At 39.7% G+C, this 15,083-nt stretch overlaps 1 protein-coding gene across 1 annotated transcript; it reads left to right on the top strand.

The window, feature by feature from the left end:
- Positions 1-10,290: 10,290 nt before the first annotated feature.
- On the top strand, positions 10,291-13,372 carry BCL2A1 (BCL2 related protein A1). Its single transcript, XM_026121317.2, has 2 exons — positions 10,291-10,985; positions 12,494-13,372. The coding sequence occupies exons 1-2, from the start codon at positions 10,566-10,568 to the stop codon at positions 12,596-12,598; spliced, it is 525 nt and encodes a 174-aa protein (XP_025977102.1). The 5' UTR covers positions 10,291-10,565; the 3' UTR covers positions 12,599-13,372.
- The last annotated feature ends 1,711 nt before the right edge of the window (positions 13,373-15,083 follow it).

Genomic DNA, 15,083 nt, shown 5'->3' with positions numbered 1-15,083 from the left:
GGAAGAAAGGGGTGGAAGGAAACAGCATCTGGGACAAAGAGCCAAAACGTTTGTTGCAAGGCAAGTCATCATCACGTGTGCATCAGAGCCCCACATCTGGATTGTTAGATCAGTGCAAAGCCATTAAGAGAAATGAAATTATACAGCTGTGGGGGCTTCACTGGGCCAGCAGAGCCTTTCTCGGCTGGGAGTTATGAGCTGTAAGAAAGAAGGTACTACCTGAAGGTCTGTGGTTTGTGTTATCAAATAGGGCAGGCTAGATGATCTGTCATTCAAATATCTGCCACCTATTTTTGGTAAAGAGCCGATTCTGACGTGATTCCTACTCAGTTGCAACCTGGGTAATGTAAGTATAAAGCAGATGCAAGACAATACCAAACCAGGACTGCAACGCCTACCTGGGGGAAAGCAACTACACAGGTTATAAGGCAACAGAAAATCCTGACCTATTTGCATGTCTGGCAGCTAAGTAGTAAATACGGTATTTTTGCTTACAAACTGAGTACATTTGGTCTCAACTCACTAAGAGCCAATAATCCTGCAGCTTGGAAGTGACATTTTTACTGAGTCACTTTTCACAGCAGAACAGCACTTTCCGTGTATTATTGGGGTTGTACATGTTTGTCTCAGAACTCCTATCTTGTTAATATTGCTAGGAAATGGAGAAGAGCTTTGCCAGAATTGAACCCTACTCCAGAGTAGGAGTGTCTGGATCATACTTTGTTATCCAATTGTACTTCTTCAGATGATGATAGAAATGTTCACAACTGTAGAATTGAGATGGTAACTTTACAGGTTAGATCCTGCAAAGGCTTACTGCCTCTCTCTGCTCAGCCAGAGGCACTCTCAGTAAAGCTTACACGTGTATATGTGAGGCTGCAGGATTGGGCCTTAAATTGGAAGAAGGGAAAAAAAGATGATTGTGTGGATGTTTTGGGATGAAAGCATCAATGTCTCCAACAGACACAAATGCCTGGAGACCCCCAAGCATACCTAAAGCTTCTGCTGATTTCACAAGAGGCCATGGTTAATGTAGAGAGACTTGTTTGGCAGGGAATTAATGCAATAAAAACTCAGTATTTTCTTTGTTGACTATCCAGCTGGATATTAATAACAGAAAACCTGACTACATCATGCAAGTGTGTTGGCCTGTTACCTTCTAAAATAGAAGAGTTCTGAGTTAGATTACAAGTTAATTAGCTATAGATGTAGTTTCTTGCTATTACAAGTATTGCCAATTTTCCATTTGCAAAACATTACATACACTTAAATAGTAGACTGCCAGAACTTTCTATTCATTTAAAAATGAGATTATATCCATTTATGAAATCTATCTTTTTAAACTATTTTGGAGAGCTACACAAGGAATTAATTTACTATACTAAACCCTGTAAAGAATCCGACCATGATCAAATAGGAATCCACTCACAAATCCACTATCCAGAAAAAGTGATTAGCAAATAACAAAGAACAGACTACACAAGAAATGTTGGTCTACAAAGATTTTCAGATTATACAAAAGGAGCTTCTCTATAAATGGTTAAAAAGGCAGAATATTTTCAGGAACAAGTATCCTGGATCAAAGATCAATGCACTGGAAAATGAATCACTTCAAAGTGTGGCAACACAGTTTAATAGAATAATTTTACAGCTAGCAAACCTTTCTGTGAAAGAGAAGTGATTTGAAGAGATGGACTTGATAAAACTGCCTTTCAAAGTACCTCACAAGCACTCAGTCTTTGGTGACTTAACCAAAATATATGTCCAAAGAATCGTGAATTCTACATCTTTGGTATCTCTAGGGCAAATCTATCTGCCATCTACAGTGTCATGCAGGAGAAAAATGGGATCTAAGATATATATATATATATATTAGAAAAATGCCTGAACCAACATCTCACTCTATATTAGACTCTGCTATTAAAAAATAGCATTTTCAGGCCTGACTAAGCTCAAGGTCCCAGTGTGCTAGCTGCTGTACAAATAAATAGCTCCACTGACTTCAGACAAAGGATAGAAGAAAACAAATATTAGTGCTCTGACTTGTGTTCAGTTGGCAAACAACTGAGGTGATGTTCCCTTGAGTCAGCTCTTACCTGCTTCCGCTCAGTTTGGTATGCAACTGCAGGCTCACAGCCATCAATAGCCTGGGCTAAAAAGCCCCAGTGCAAACTGAGCCAGTTGAGGTGTATAAATAAACTCCTCTCAACAAGCCCTCCTGGGAAGGCTGCTAAATTCAGGCAAATGGCATGCACCTGAATGCAATTCTCTTATTTCCTCTATTTTAGAAGTGGGAAACTGAGTCACAGAGAGACCAGTAGCTTTCTTAAGGTCATACAGGAAATCTGTAGCATAAATGGGAAAAAAAGGCATATTTGCTGAGTCAACAAATCTTTTTGACAAGTCCATCTCACAGATGGGGAAACTGAACCACAGGGAGCTGGAGGGGTCTGACAGACCACACAAACACCAGGTTTTATATAGAGTAAAAAGACTCTAGATGTTGTGGTTTGCCACCTTTTGTAGAGAATGCTAGTCCCTGCCAATACATTCAGCTAACAATTGAGTTGTACAGAATTGAGACAACAACTCTCTCAATCCCCTCCAGGCAGCCAGAAAAATGAACTCCCTTTGAAACTGCAGTGACCATTTATTAGCTCAGGAATATAAAGGATGGATGTAAAGTAAACTAATTACATTTGATGGGGGCTTTTTGGATCTGAGTCTGAGTTGCAAAATAGATTGGGAATGGCTGTTTATTGTCAAACCTTCAAAGGGCAAAGGAGAAACAAGGATGTTGCTATTATTTACATTGCTTGAGCACCGGTCACTGGATATGCATTTCTCATTGAGTGATTAACAGTTATCCAGCACAAAGAGCAAATAAAAACCTTGTCTAACTCAGTCATTCCCATTCTTTCTGGTCTTACTGCAGTAAATCATGTGAAATGGGTTGTTTTATTCACTGTTGCTCCTTAATATCATTATTGTGCTGTGATGTCATACTTCAAAATCAGGAATAATTAAGAAAACATAAGAGATCTTTAACCAAAGTGTTTTTCTCTTGAAAATCAGTGACATTAGGCTTTATTTAGCTCCCTGCAGGTAGGTTCATGCCTCTGCACAGATGAAGTTACCAAAGTCAACAAAGCTCTGCTGAGGCACAGGGGGTCAGGCTCTGCAGAGCTCCTCTGACTTCATGAGCAAAACACTCACTGCTGGGTCCAAGCTTCCAATCTGCATTTGGCTCTAGAATAAACTATGAAAGCCTTTGATTAAGTCATTATGAGGCATAATATGCTGGCATGCCAAGAATCCAGTCCCAAATTGATACAAAGGCAAGTCTGCTAAGGATGAATGCGTATTCTGGGGTTTTATTGTGAAAACTCAAAATGACATACATGAAACTGCTGGTACAGAGTTTACTTGCTGTTGCTACTGATAGCCATTAAAATGCCTCAAAAATTAAATGCAGTCATCCTCGCTGTTGCACAATGAAATCACGGTCCTGCTCCTGTTGCTTAGTGAAGCCAGTGGGCCTTGCGTAGGCTCAGCCGCTCTCCCCATGCTCAGTGAACTGGGACAGAAAACTCCTGTCTGTTTTAATATGCAAAACACCCAGCACAAAGCAATCCATATTCCTGGCTGGGGCATTTAGGTGTTGCTTCATTACCTATAACAGTCAGCACAAGTAACTAAATATTTTGCATGGAGATGATTGGGAAGGGCCTATAGAACTAGGCTTTCTGAAAGGCAGGGCATTTTTGGGCCTGAGCAGGCACTTGTATTGGCACCATTAATAGCAGGCTTACACTTTCTGGGCAGGCTTAATTCCCGAGACAAACCAGGGGCTCAATCCACAGATGTGACAATGAAGTGATGGGCAAATATAATTCAAAGCACAGAGCACTGTAAAATTATATGATTAAAAAATGAGCTGCAAAGTAAATTTCCTTCTGCTTTGGTTAAAAAATGGCAGCAAGTCTAGATAACTAGTCACGGGAGCATCAGCTTCTTTCACACTTATTTAATAGGATGTCATTTCACTTAAAAAGATTGAGAGGATAGTATTACATGCTCAGACAGCAGAGCAATGAATGTGGTATAAATACCTGGAGAGACAGATTAGCTAGCTATTTCTACTCACAGCCCTCTCCTAGGAGCACAGAAATGACATCTTAGTGTGCTTTTTTGGAGGATCAGAAAATCATAACAAACACAAAGACAAAAATATACCATGGGAGTTACAGCTAAGTTATTGCTATAATTTGCAGCAATTTACACATAATCATTGTGGGTTTGAAAATACTACACAGCGGCAACAGCAGAGTGTGTGTTGAAATGGCACAAATCAGAAGAAATAGAAATATAGCCTGAATTAAAAGCCCCTCCAGAATGGTTGTATAGGATATTAGGTTCACAAATTCTTCCTTGCAGTTGACTTATGCAGGGGATTTTATTCTACAATATGCAGCCCAATTTTTTTAGGCTATAGCTGGATAGAATGAATTTCAGACCAAATGCTGTTAGAAAAGTCCTACCAAACTGCAATGTAGTTTGTATATTCCTGATATGTTAGATGAAGAGCTTTTTCTAAGAGGCTGTAAACAGTAGGCACTAACACCACAATGCTTTCATGCAGATATACATTTGAGGAGGTAATAAAATGGTAGCAAAATTACTGAATTAGGGTTCAGAAACATGGTTTAATATAAATACCTTATTTATTTCCAGTGTATGAAAATTACTAAAATCACATTTCACATTTGTTTCTTTAAACATCATTTCTATTCAAAGCAGATCTGGATTGATTACAAAAGAGGAAAATTTCTGTACACTGTAAATTGTATTTTTGTCCATTTTTATAACTTAAAATAATTCAAGATAATTTGAAAGGGAAATAAAAATAAATGTGCTCCCAGATTGGAACCCTGCATATAAAACAAACTAAAGATGAGTTATGAACCTCCATGAAGAATGATTTATAGTAGAAATACTGGTGTTATTACAGCCCTCTTTTATTGGGTCATGAACACAGGGGATATCATAAAAGGGGGACTAAAATGATTTATTAAGAGAATACATTATCTTCTAAAGGAAAGATATTTAATCTATGAATCACTAACACTTGACCCAGTACAAAGGTTTCTAGTATTAACAGGAGTGGATGCAGGCTTGATTTAGATAAGGGAGAAACACAGAAGGAAGTGCACTCATGGGAGGGCTGGTGCAGAAGACTGCAAGCCCTGAAGCATCCAGGTAAACTGCACCTGGTGAAGTGAACTTGAATTTTAAAGGCATTTATTTTAATAACATGAGATATATAAACTTCTCAAGGAAAATCAAATAGCAAAGAATTTAAGAGCGTGCCTATTTTTAAACTGCTGGTAGCCCTGTTGAAGCCAATAGCTAGAAGTTTTCAAAGGTGCCTAAAGGAACTGGGCACTTACACCCTATTCACACTCAGTGGAAACCGTGTACCTCTTGTCTGTGTTTTGAATATCTCTTCCAGTGGTATTATCTGTATGCTAAGTACGGCTCAGATATGTTACTGAAATGCCTTGTCACCACTGAAAAGCCACCATGTAAAGCAGCTTTAAAGCACTAATGTAGCTGACACTGAATGCCTGTTTCTCCTGATGGCATTATGGTTAGACATAGACACAGATCTGAACCAAAACTGCAGATCAATATGGACTTTGCACATGTTCACACTGCACCTGCAATGAATCAAAGGCCAAGAGCACTCCTAACTTTTGGGTGTGGGGGTCACACCAAGTTTAGGTTATCATGTTGAAGCACGAGCCCTTGGCTTCCTATTTCATGAATGCTCACGAGCATATACCTTTTCTTTTCCCTCTGGGAGCAAGTATTTTCAGCAATGAGGCTGGCTTGAGTCTACAGTGTTCCAGCTGGGATCTGCAAGATCTTTCTAGGCTTCTATCAAGACTTTATTTGTTCATGCTCCACTGTCTGGGAGGCTTACAGAGCTTCATTTTTCCTTTGTTCACTGCTAACAAGCTATGGCTATTTGTTCAAATTTTCTCAATACTAGGTAAACATCTGGAAAGGCTTATGAGAACTTAGAACAAAACATGTGTCCACACACATGCGTACGATGATACATGGCATGAGTAGCATTCTGTGGAGCAGTGTGCTTTGGCTGCCCCCTTGACTCATGATGGGGAGAGGCTAGAATCCAGAAAAATCCAAATGCTGAGCTGAGGTGAGTTACCAGAGGAAGTGATGAGGCAGTGGTTGAGCCTCGAGTAATGCAGCCAAACCTAGCCCTTGCTATAGCCCCTTTCCATCACTGCAGTGGTATAGAGGAGTCATAAAGGCAGCAGGATGGCCTTTCGGAGAATTCCTCTCATGCTTGAGCAATGTAGAACCGTAGTGTGTCTCTTCATGTGATCCACCCTCCCAGCCTTTGCTGCATGGTATTTCAGGAGCAGGAGAGAGCTTGTGCCATATTGCTCAGCCCTCGGTCATTCTGGACTGCACCACAGCTCCCTAGTAAGCTGGAGTAGCCCCTTACTTGCTTTACTTTATGCTGGGGACCACTCTAGCCCTCCAAGTGGCCCAGAATCTCTCAGCTGGCCCAGAATATGCAAAAAATGGCTACATTGTCCCTGCAGCTTGTCTTCTGTGCTGTATCTTCACCTCTTGAGATACACGGAATGTAAACTGGCTCTAGGTCTCTGGTTCAATTGCCATAAATTTTGGAGTCCAGAATCCTGCTATTTCTTCTGTCTCCATTCTAGAAACATTAGGATGGGGAGGAGCTTTTTAGGATGGACCCAAAACTTCTTATGGAGATGAGCTTTCCAAGCTTTGGACAGGACATTCTGGTGACAGAATTCTTCGGGAGACACAATATCATTTATAAATGTAGATCATTGCCAGGGGATGAGTCCCAGTGCTATTGTATTTTAGTTATTTGCTGCATACAAAATCACAAAGCATGGAAGACTCGGATATGTATATCAACGACTTCATCTATGCCTGGCACACTTCTGTGCATGCAGCCAAGCCGTCTGCGACTAGGTGGCAGCACTCCACTGAGCAAACCAAACCTCTGTCTTCAATAGGAACTAACTATTTCTGCTCACAGAAAAGCCATATTCTAATGCATAGGAAAATAGAGGGTAAATAAAAGTCACCAAAGCCTCCTGAAGCCTTATATCAGGTCTATGCAGGACAGCTGGAAAGTTACAACTTAGCCGAGCAGTTCTTTTGCAATAAAATCCAATACTCCTGAAAAACTGTGCTGGTCTGGTCATGAAAACGGGAAGAAAACTAGAAAAATTCTGTAAGAATTTTCTCAGGGCCTCAAACCCTTCCTCCAGACAAAGCTCAACTACCTTAGAAGAGCTTACAGTTCCCACACTTACCAGGAACTGCAGCAACTCTCTGGCAAAGCAGATGTAGTACAAATAGCTCAACAAAGCTTTGACTGTTTTGGCTTAGCTTTTGTCTCAGAAAAGATGAGATACAATCTCTTACAAGTCAGTTTTATGAGGATATGTCAACTCAGTCCCCATCTGTTCTAGAAAAAGAGCGTTTCCAGGTTAGAGTAGAATATAGAGTCAAATCCACAGAGCACAGACTGAAATTCAAGTATTTGAAGCCCCTTGCTATGCCAGGTATCAAGAGGGAGAGTTTGCATTTGAGTTTCCATGTCAGACTGGTTTCTATTTCAAACCTATTATTAACAGTTATCATTTATAAAAGACAAAGTATACACAGCTAAGAAGAAAAGGTGAAAGAAGCAGTGAGATAGATGCACTGTATGCAGCACTGGGGAGACAGAACAGGTAGAAGAAAGAGCAGAGATGAACTAAGTTAAAGATATTCACTTAGAGCTAAAAAAATTTAATAAAATCTGCTAGGAGAAAGGAAGGCACTGCCTAGTGTAGAAAGTGAGAATCAGAGCCTTACAGTGGCGTGATACAAGGACGAGATCCCAAAGCTGATCTCTTACAGTGTCCGGAATCGACCACTGGAGCTTGGGAAGAATGGGCTAGTGTGTTCTTGTTTCACCTCATTTTTAATAAGGGATTAAGGCTTTTCATGAAAGAGTATTCCTGAAGAATGCTTCTGTCCCAGAAACCAGCTTAAACTGTCATTGCTGCTAAACATCCAGCATTTGGAATTGCACCCTCCACTACCTTCCACTGAAAAGCAAATGTGCCCAACACTGACGTGAAGAGAACTGAGGCAGTTTGCAACAGCTACATCCTGAGTTCTAGTCTTCTGCATCGCACCTTGTCCTTAGAGATGTCTGATCGGAGCTGCCAGCTCCCTTTTGGCAGCTGAGCTCTGAGCTTCACCTCACAGCCCTTTAGGAGATCAAGAGACTGTGAGCAGCAGCATATGCACCAGAATGGCCAAGACATTAGCACTGATTTCTTTCAATAATGGTGGCATATTGCTAGCCTTATTTCATCACCCTCCTCAGAATCCTAAAGGCTCCACTAACAAAGAAATATCTGCTTCTAGCAATGCTCTGCTCCCACAGATGGTGAGGAAAGCAAACTTGTCTCCTTGGGTATTGGTCACTGTTCTCATGTTAACTCTTACTTACCTTCAGAGTGTTTGCAATAAGCTTTTCATTAATCAATTATTAAGACAGTCAAGAGCGTACCACAACTTTACAGACTCTGTTATATAAAAGAAGGGTTCTTTTGACTTTTCCTCAAATACCTCTCTTAGCCCTGTTTGCAGCAAGCTTTTGACAGGAGAGAAACTGTCTGGGTATAGCAAAGCCTTTCCTGTCCCAGAAATTTCTGCCCAAGATTTATCTGAGTTGCAAAGAGTTAACAACTGTCACATTCCCCCCCCCCTTTTTTTTCATTTGCATTCCTCATAAAAATGTTGGCAGTTTGCTGAAAACACTGAACATAGCAAAGCCAGAACCAGCCTAATAGCTCTGCCAAAGCAGCGGCTGCAGGTACTGGATAGGGGATGCCTTTGACCTTTCAAAATGAGCTTTGGTAAGAATGCGCGTGTGTGTATGGAGGTGGGGAGAGCTAGCTTCCCACGCCAAGCCCATTCCCAGTCCTGGCATCTTGTCCTTTCCTGAGAGTAGCATGTAACACAGGGATTCTTCCAGCTCATATTGCCCCCCTAAACCCATTCTCTCTGATCACCTCCCACCTCCAAAAGAAAGTGAGGCAAAAACTTTCCCTAGGCTGGTAATTGAAGTGATGGATGTCTGTTCAAACCCTGCTGAGGATGGAAGATTACTATTGTCATTCTGAGAGAGACGTGTCATACACAGAAGAAAAACCCTGAGAAGGAACTGGAAACTGCAGTGCTCTATTCAGTTTCTGCAAAGCTGTGATGTCAGAGCAGCAGCATGCATGTTGGGTAGGTGGGGGCTAAATGGCTGGGGCAAGTGAGAGGTGGCTCAGGAGTAGAAGGATGGAGAAAGGGAAGGAGAAGAAAGGATGGAGAAAGAGAGGGGTCAAGCATCTGATTGCTTGCTGCCCTGAAGCCTTTGCAATGGGGTGAAATTCTTTAGAGCCACATCCTGTCCCTCTAGCCATGTCAGATTGCCTCAGGCAAAGAGTTTGTCAGGAGAGCGAGAGCTACACCCCCCCAAACACACCTCAGCTTTACTTCCAAAAAACATCTGCTTGACCAAAAATTTGAATTGAAGAGCAGTAATTGGAGGTATCATGAAGGATTCAGATGGTATCACACATTCCCAGCTTGGCCCCATATTTTCCATCTCATGTTATGACACGCTGACTGCATTAGTATTATCTTTTATACTAATATTGTCTTTTACACCAGAACTACCTGAGGGGGAAGGAGGGCTTTGAAGCTACACATTCAAATCTTCAAAGAAGGACATCGAAGAGCACTCCTAGAGATGGTGTGGGAGAGTTTGGAACAGGGGAGCAACACTATAAAACTGGTTCTCCTCCTTTTCTATACTTGCTGGGAAAGATGTATCACCTTTGTTTTCCCTCTTTGAGCAGTTACATAAAGCCCCCTGAAGGATGATGACAGTTTATTTATTTTTCCATCCTGTTGGCAACTTCTACCAGTTTCTTCCAATAGCTGTGAATTAGAAATAATCGCTATACCTACAGTACAGATTGGAGCTTTAAGCACCAGCAGTGATGAGACTGGGGGGACAAGGCACCTGCATGCTCCTACAGCATACAGCTTTTTAGGCATTTTTTTAAAAGTCAAATGCCTAACCTTTGCTGGCATTACAAAGCAGAGGCCCCTAGAGAATGCCAATTTATACTGCTAAAGAATGTGGTAAAAGCTGGTGATTTTAGTTGTAAAATCTTACTATTTACAGAAATAATAAATCATTCAAGAAGACATGTTTTCTCCCTCTGAGCAGATGCTTTTTCTTTCATTTCCGCTGTCACATATTCCACAACCCACACAATCATTAAGTCACTCGGTTTTTACAGGAACTTCTGTGGTAAAGCAGAAAAATTCCATCAAACCCTGAAGATAAAAAGCTGTGTGCATGCTCTGTGGCTGCTTATTATTGCCCCAATTAAGAGCTGTGCACTGCTCTCCAAGTTTGATTCTAAATGGAAACCGCTGAGTTTTATTACGTTTATTATTTAGCTCACGATTATCTGCAGTATGTTCTTCAAGAATCACATCTTGGACCAGCCCAAACCAGAGTTGCTCACGTCCTACGAAACATTGCATCTTCACTGCAAGATCAAACAGAGGAGGCTCTCCGACCGTTCTTGGATAGGATTGATATTACCTCTGTAGATGTTGCCAAGAGAATTTTCAATGGAGTCATGGAAGAAAAATTTGCTGATGGAAATACTAACTGGGGACGAATCATGACCATATTTACATTTGGAGGACTTCTCACTAAGAAGCTTCAAGAGCATGGAGTTCAGCTCACAGGAGAGGAGAAGGAGCAGATTTCTTATTTCATCACAGAGTACATCATAAACAACAAAGCTGAATGGATAGATGCAAATGGTGGCTGGGTAAGTTTCAGTCCAACATCTTGTCATTTTCCACCGAAGTGTTGATTGTTCTTAATTAAAGGAAAATATTGTTACAGAAAATGTCAAAAACATTATTGTCAGGGCTTTATTTGGTGGCTTAATTCCTGATGTCTGGAATTTCTCCTTGAGACTTACAGTAAAAACTTTGTTTCTCCTTGAAATGGAACAATGCTAAAAGACATTCTGCTTTTAGAAAAATCACTTTCTGTACCTTTAACAGTTAAAACCTTACAGATAGTCTTGATTCATAGGATCATGCCATAATTCAGGTTGGGAGGGACCTTAAGAGATCATCCAACCTCATGTTCAAAGCAGGGTCAGCTAAGAGTTCCATGAAATTTCCCACTCTTAAATCCAAAATTAAATGGCATCCTAAGAATAGGTTCAGCAATTATGCTTCTGTAGAGGAGTTGGTCCAAGTTAAGGAAAGCAAAGAACACACAGATGTGATCCTCAGAGCTGAAGTCAATGCTTTTGCTGTGGATTTCAATGAAGCCACTATTTAATCTCCCAAGTCAGTTTACTTTAACAAATTTACAGGTAAATACAACTGGGGTCAAATCATATCTGTTTGTTTTGCACTGAGATAATCTTACAACCTTCATATACCAATGGTCAAAACTGAGAAAAGCAGTTGTCAGTACATGGATTATTTTGTCAAGCTGCTGAAATTCACTTCTGCTAGTGGAGGGGGAGGTTCCTTTCACTTTGCAGTTTCATTATGGCGGTATTTTGTATTGAAGTTAGCGGAAGTGGAGAATAAATGACATTAGAGTCAGTTATTTCCCCGGTACTTTTTTCCTTTACCTATTTGTAAATGGTAATTTTTCTTTCCACCCCTCTCTATTCCCACTTCTCTGTATCTGCTATTATTGCTACTTCTCTTACATTTGCTATTACTTTTTTCCCTCACTTGTTTTCTAGTGCTTTTCTTTTCCTTTATTTTCCTTTTCCTTGCTTTAGTCCTTTCTCTGATAACAGTAAAAAAGGTGATAGCGAGTCACTGATCCTTCATGCATCAGATTTATTATAAAGGCTTCTCTCTCCATCTTTTTCAAATAGAGCCAAATCCTATCTACAAGTATCAACTTCTGGCAACATTCTGTGTCATAATATGTGGCTCATCACAGTAAAATAATGAGGCTTAAAAGAATAAATTTATAAGTATATTATTACATCAGAAACATGGTATTTTTATCTTCCTTAAAGATGTAGGCTCAAATGATATAGTTCACATTCATTTTCTATTTATACGGGGAGGGCACAATCTTGACTTGCAGATAAAACAAACATTCAGCAAAGTGCAGCTATTTTCAGCTACTTTTCTTAAAGTCCTATTCATCTTTCTAACATAGAGCACTGAAAAGTTGTCCCTCTACGCAGAATGGTGTAGCACGCTTAACGTGACACTAGCGTGAAGTGGTGCATTTTTCCTACATGCTCACTATTTTTAAGCTATCCCTAACTGTGCATGCTCTTTTTCACAGGAAAACGGCTTCCTGACGAAGTTTGAAAGGAGATCGCTACTGTCTCTCTCCAAAATTACAGCCATATTCATAGCCTTTTTTTCCCTGTTCAGAGAGTACTACTGAAAAGAATGGACCTGCCATATGTGTATAAACTAGACATTGCCCCAAGCTTCATAGCAAAGCCTTCCTCCAAGCAATATCAACTGGAAAATACTTTTCTTGCATAATTTGTTTTTAATTTATTTGTATTTATTTTTACTAAATACAATGTTTAACATGCTATCCTAATGGCCCAAACTGGAAACTAGAACCGTCTGAAGAGGAACCAACACAGCATCATTCAGCAATGCAAATCAACCTTTCCAGGCAGGACTATTTTGAGAGAGAGATGATTTTCCGGATCCAGACAGTTTTTGGAATCTGTTGCATGTCTATGAAAGAACATTGTTTACTTAAATACAATCCAATGGGTTAAGAAACAAGTTTTAAGCTCATTTGTTTTGTAAATGAAATACTACTGTAATGCATTTTATTGCAACATTTGTATAAGCAAAAGGGGGGGATGGTGGAAAAAGGAAATGCTAATTCCCATGTAGAAGTGTGTACTGGCACAGACTAAACAATCTTTTGGGAAAGAGCTATTTGTGGAAACTAGCAACTTAAAAATGTGCACTCACTTACTGTTAAAGCAATGGTATGTGTTTAACAATTTTTGCTGTATGTTTTTAATTGCTCATATCTACAGTGACTGCTCTGTCAAATTTTTGTAATGTAGTCACCTGACTGAACTTCTTTCAAACAAAACATTTTTAAATAGGTAAGAACAAAATGTTTTTAAAAATAAGGAAATTGTGTAAATACACTAATATTTTTTGAAAAATACATTAAACTATGTATTTTAAAGTTTTACAATTGGTTTCATTTCTTTCAGAAAATCTGGAGGGTGGGAAAAGGGGAAGGATCTACCTGGATCAAGTAACTTAGAAAAGCTAATACTGTATGGAGCTACTGTAAAATCTCAGTAGTGCACGGGTTTGAGCATAAGTCCACTGATGCCTAGACTTTCATTTTCTGTAGTACTTCTTAAATATTACCCGGTAACTTGTATAAGAAACAGACAGCTTTTGACAAAATAAATGAACCGGATCAGGTTTGATGACAGTACTTAGCCTTTTGGGATATACTGCAAACTCAACAAATTCACAAGAGTTGTCTCTTAACAGATTTCCAGGCTACAGTCTGGGGCAATGTTTGTTCTGACTCAAATTCCATTTACTTTCAAACTTTAAACAGTAATTTTCAAGAATTTATTCTAGAACAGTTTGCCTTTAGCTGTAGGGATCCTTTCTCCTACATCAGGGAACTAAGGCTGGGTCTACATACTCTTTTGTAGACATGCTGGAAGATGAATCGGTGAGGCAGCAGTGCGTCTGTGGGACACAACGGCATTATTCTCTGATACAAATCCTCTATACAATCAAGGCTTTACAATATTGGGAGAATGAGCTAGCCTCCTGATAATCGTTTCCTCATAAAACTTAGTGGGTTTAACTAGAAAACACAACTGATGTTAATATTTGCTAGAAACTGTATTGCTCCCTCTCCTCTGCTGTTGTCTGCAATGAAAGCAAGAAAGATGATTTAGTGTATATAGTAGGACTTCCAAGATAAACTTTGCTGTTGTTGAGGAAAAGATGGCAACTTCCTAAGGGCAGAGGGCAGGCTGAAGAAAATGTTCACGCACAAGACAGCTATAGAAATTTCTGTCAGGAATGATATTTAAAGCACATTTTGAGATCTATTTACTGATTTGTAATCTAAGTCTTCTTGATAAAAACAATAATTACTATTCGGTTCCCTTTCATATATAGTTTTAAGTCTATATTGTAACACAGCTAACATTAGGTATTAATACTGCAGTCACTTCCTTTTATACTAATCAAGTAACTTATTTTATATCGAGGAGTAAAATTTTTAGATTAAATACAAAAGGCTAACCTGGCCTTTTAAACAATATAGGTGATGTAATGATTTTAGAACTTGCCTTTCTCAGATAAGACGTGACTTTAAATAAAAAAAGTCTGGATTGTTAATGGTCCAGCGGACTGCAGATTATCTTCAAAACCTCCATTTGTTCTGCATTTAAGAACAAGAAAAGCAATGATGAGATACACTACCCTAAATGTACATATAACAGAATATCTTAGAACATAGTGCTACTATCTAAGTCTTGTAAAACACTATAGATATGCTTTATTAACTGTCATGAAGTTATACATGACACTGCCTCAAGTGTATTTCCCAGGCACGACGTGCACCACCATTTAGGAAGTCCCCACAGCTTTCACCCAATGCCATTTCTACAGCAAAAGATACAGTCAAAGCGCAGCAGAGCAGGACGGCTGGTGACTGCATCAATATACACAGCAAACAGGCCGAGACATCACCAAATAACATGTAGAACAGATTAATGAAAATATTTAATCTCGCCTATCAATGGAGAAATGTTACTTTCTGCACTTAAATTAAAGCTGGCTCAGATCATGAAATGTGCCAAGGGAAAGTCCCAGCTTCTCCCTTTGGACAACGCCACACGGGTGAACACGCT

Source organism: Dromaius novaehollandiae, chromosome 10 (assembly GCF_036370855.1).
Source record: "Dromaius novaehollandiae isolate bDroNov1 chromosome 10, bDroNov1.hap1, whole genome shotgun sequence".
Taxonomy (NCBI): Eukaryota; Metazoa; Chordata; class Aves; order Casuariiformes; family Dromaiidae; genus Dromaius; species Dromaius novaehollandiae.
The sequence above is the reverse complement of the archived record's forward strand: the minus strand, read 5'-3'. Positions and strand labels throughout refer to the sequence as shown.

Excerpts from the sequence above, each read along its gene's own strand:
- BCL2A1 (XM_026121317.2), top strand. The coding sequence starts at position 10,566 with ATGGAAACCGCTGAGTTTTATTACGTTTATTATTTAGCTCACGATTAT. Across the intron at positions 10,986-12,493 it reads TAGATGCAAATGGTGGCTGG|GAAAACGGCTTCCTGACGAA; the intron begins GTAAGTTTCAGT and ends TCTTTTTCACAG.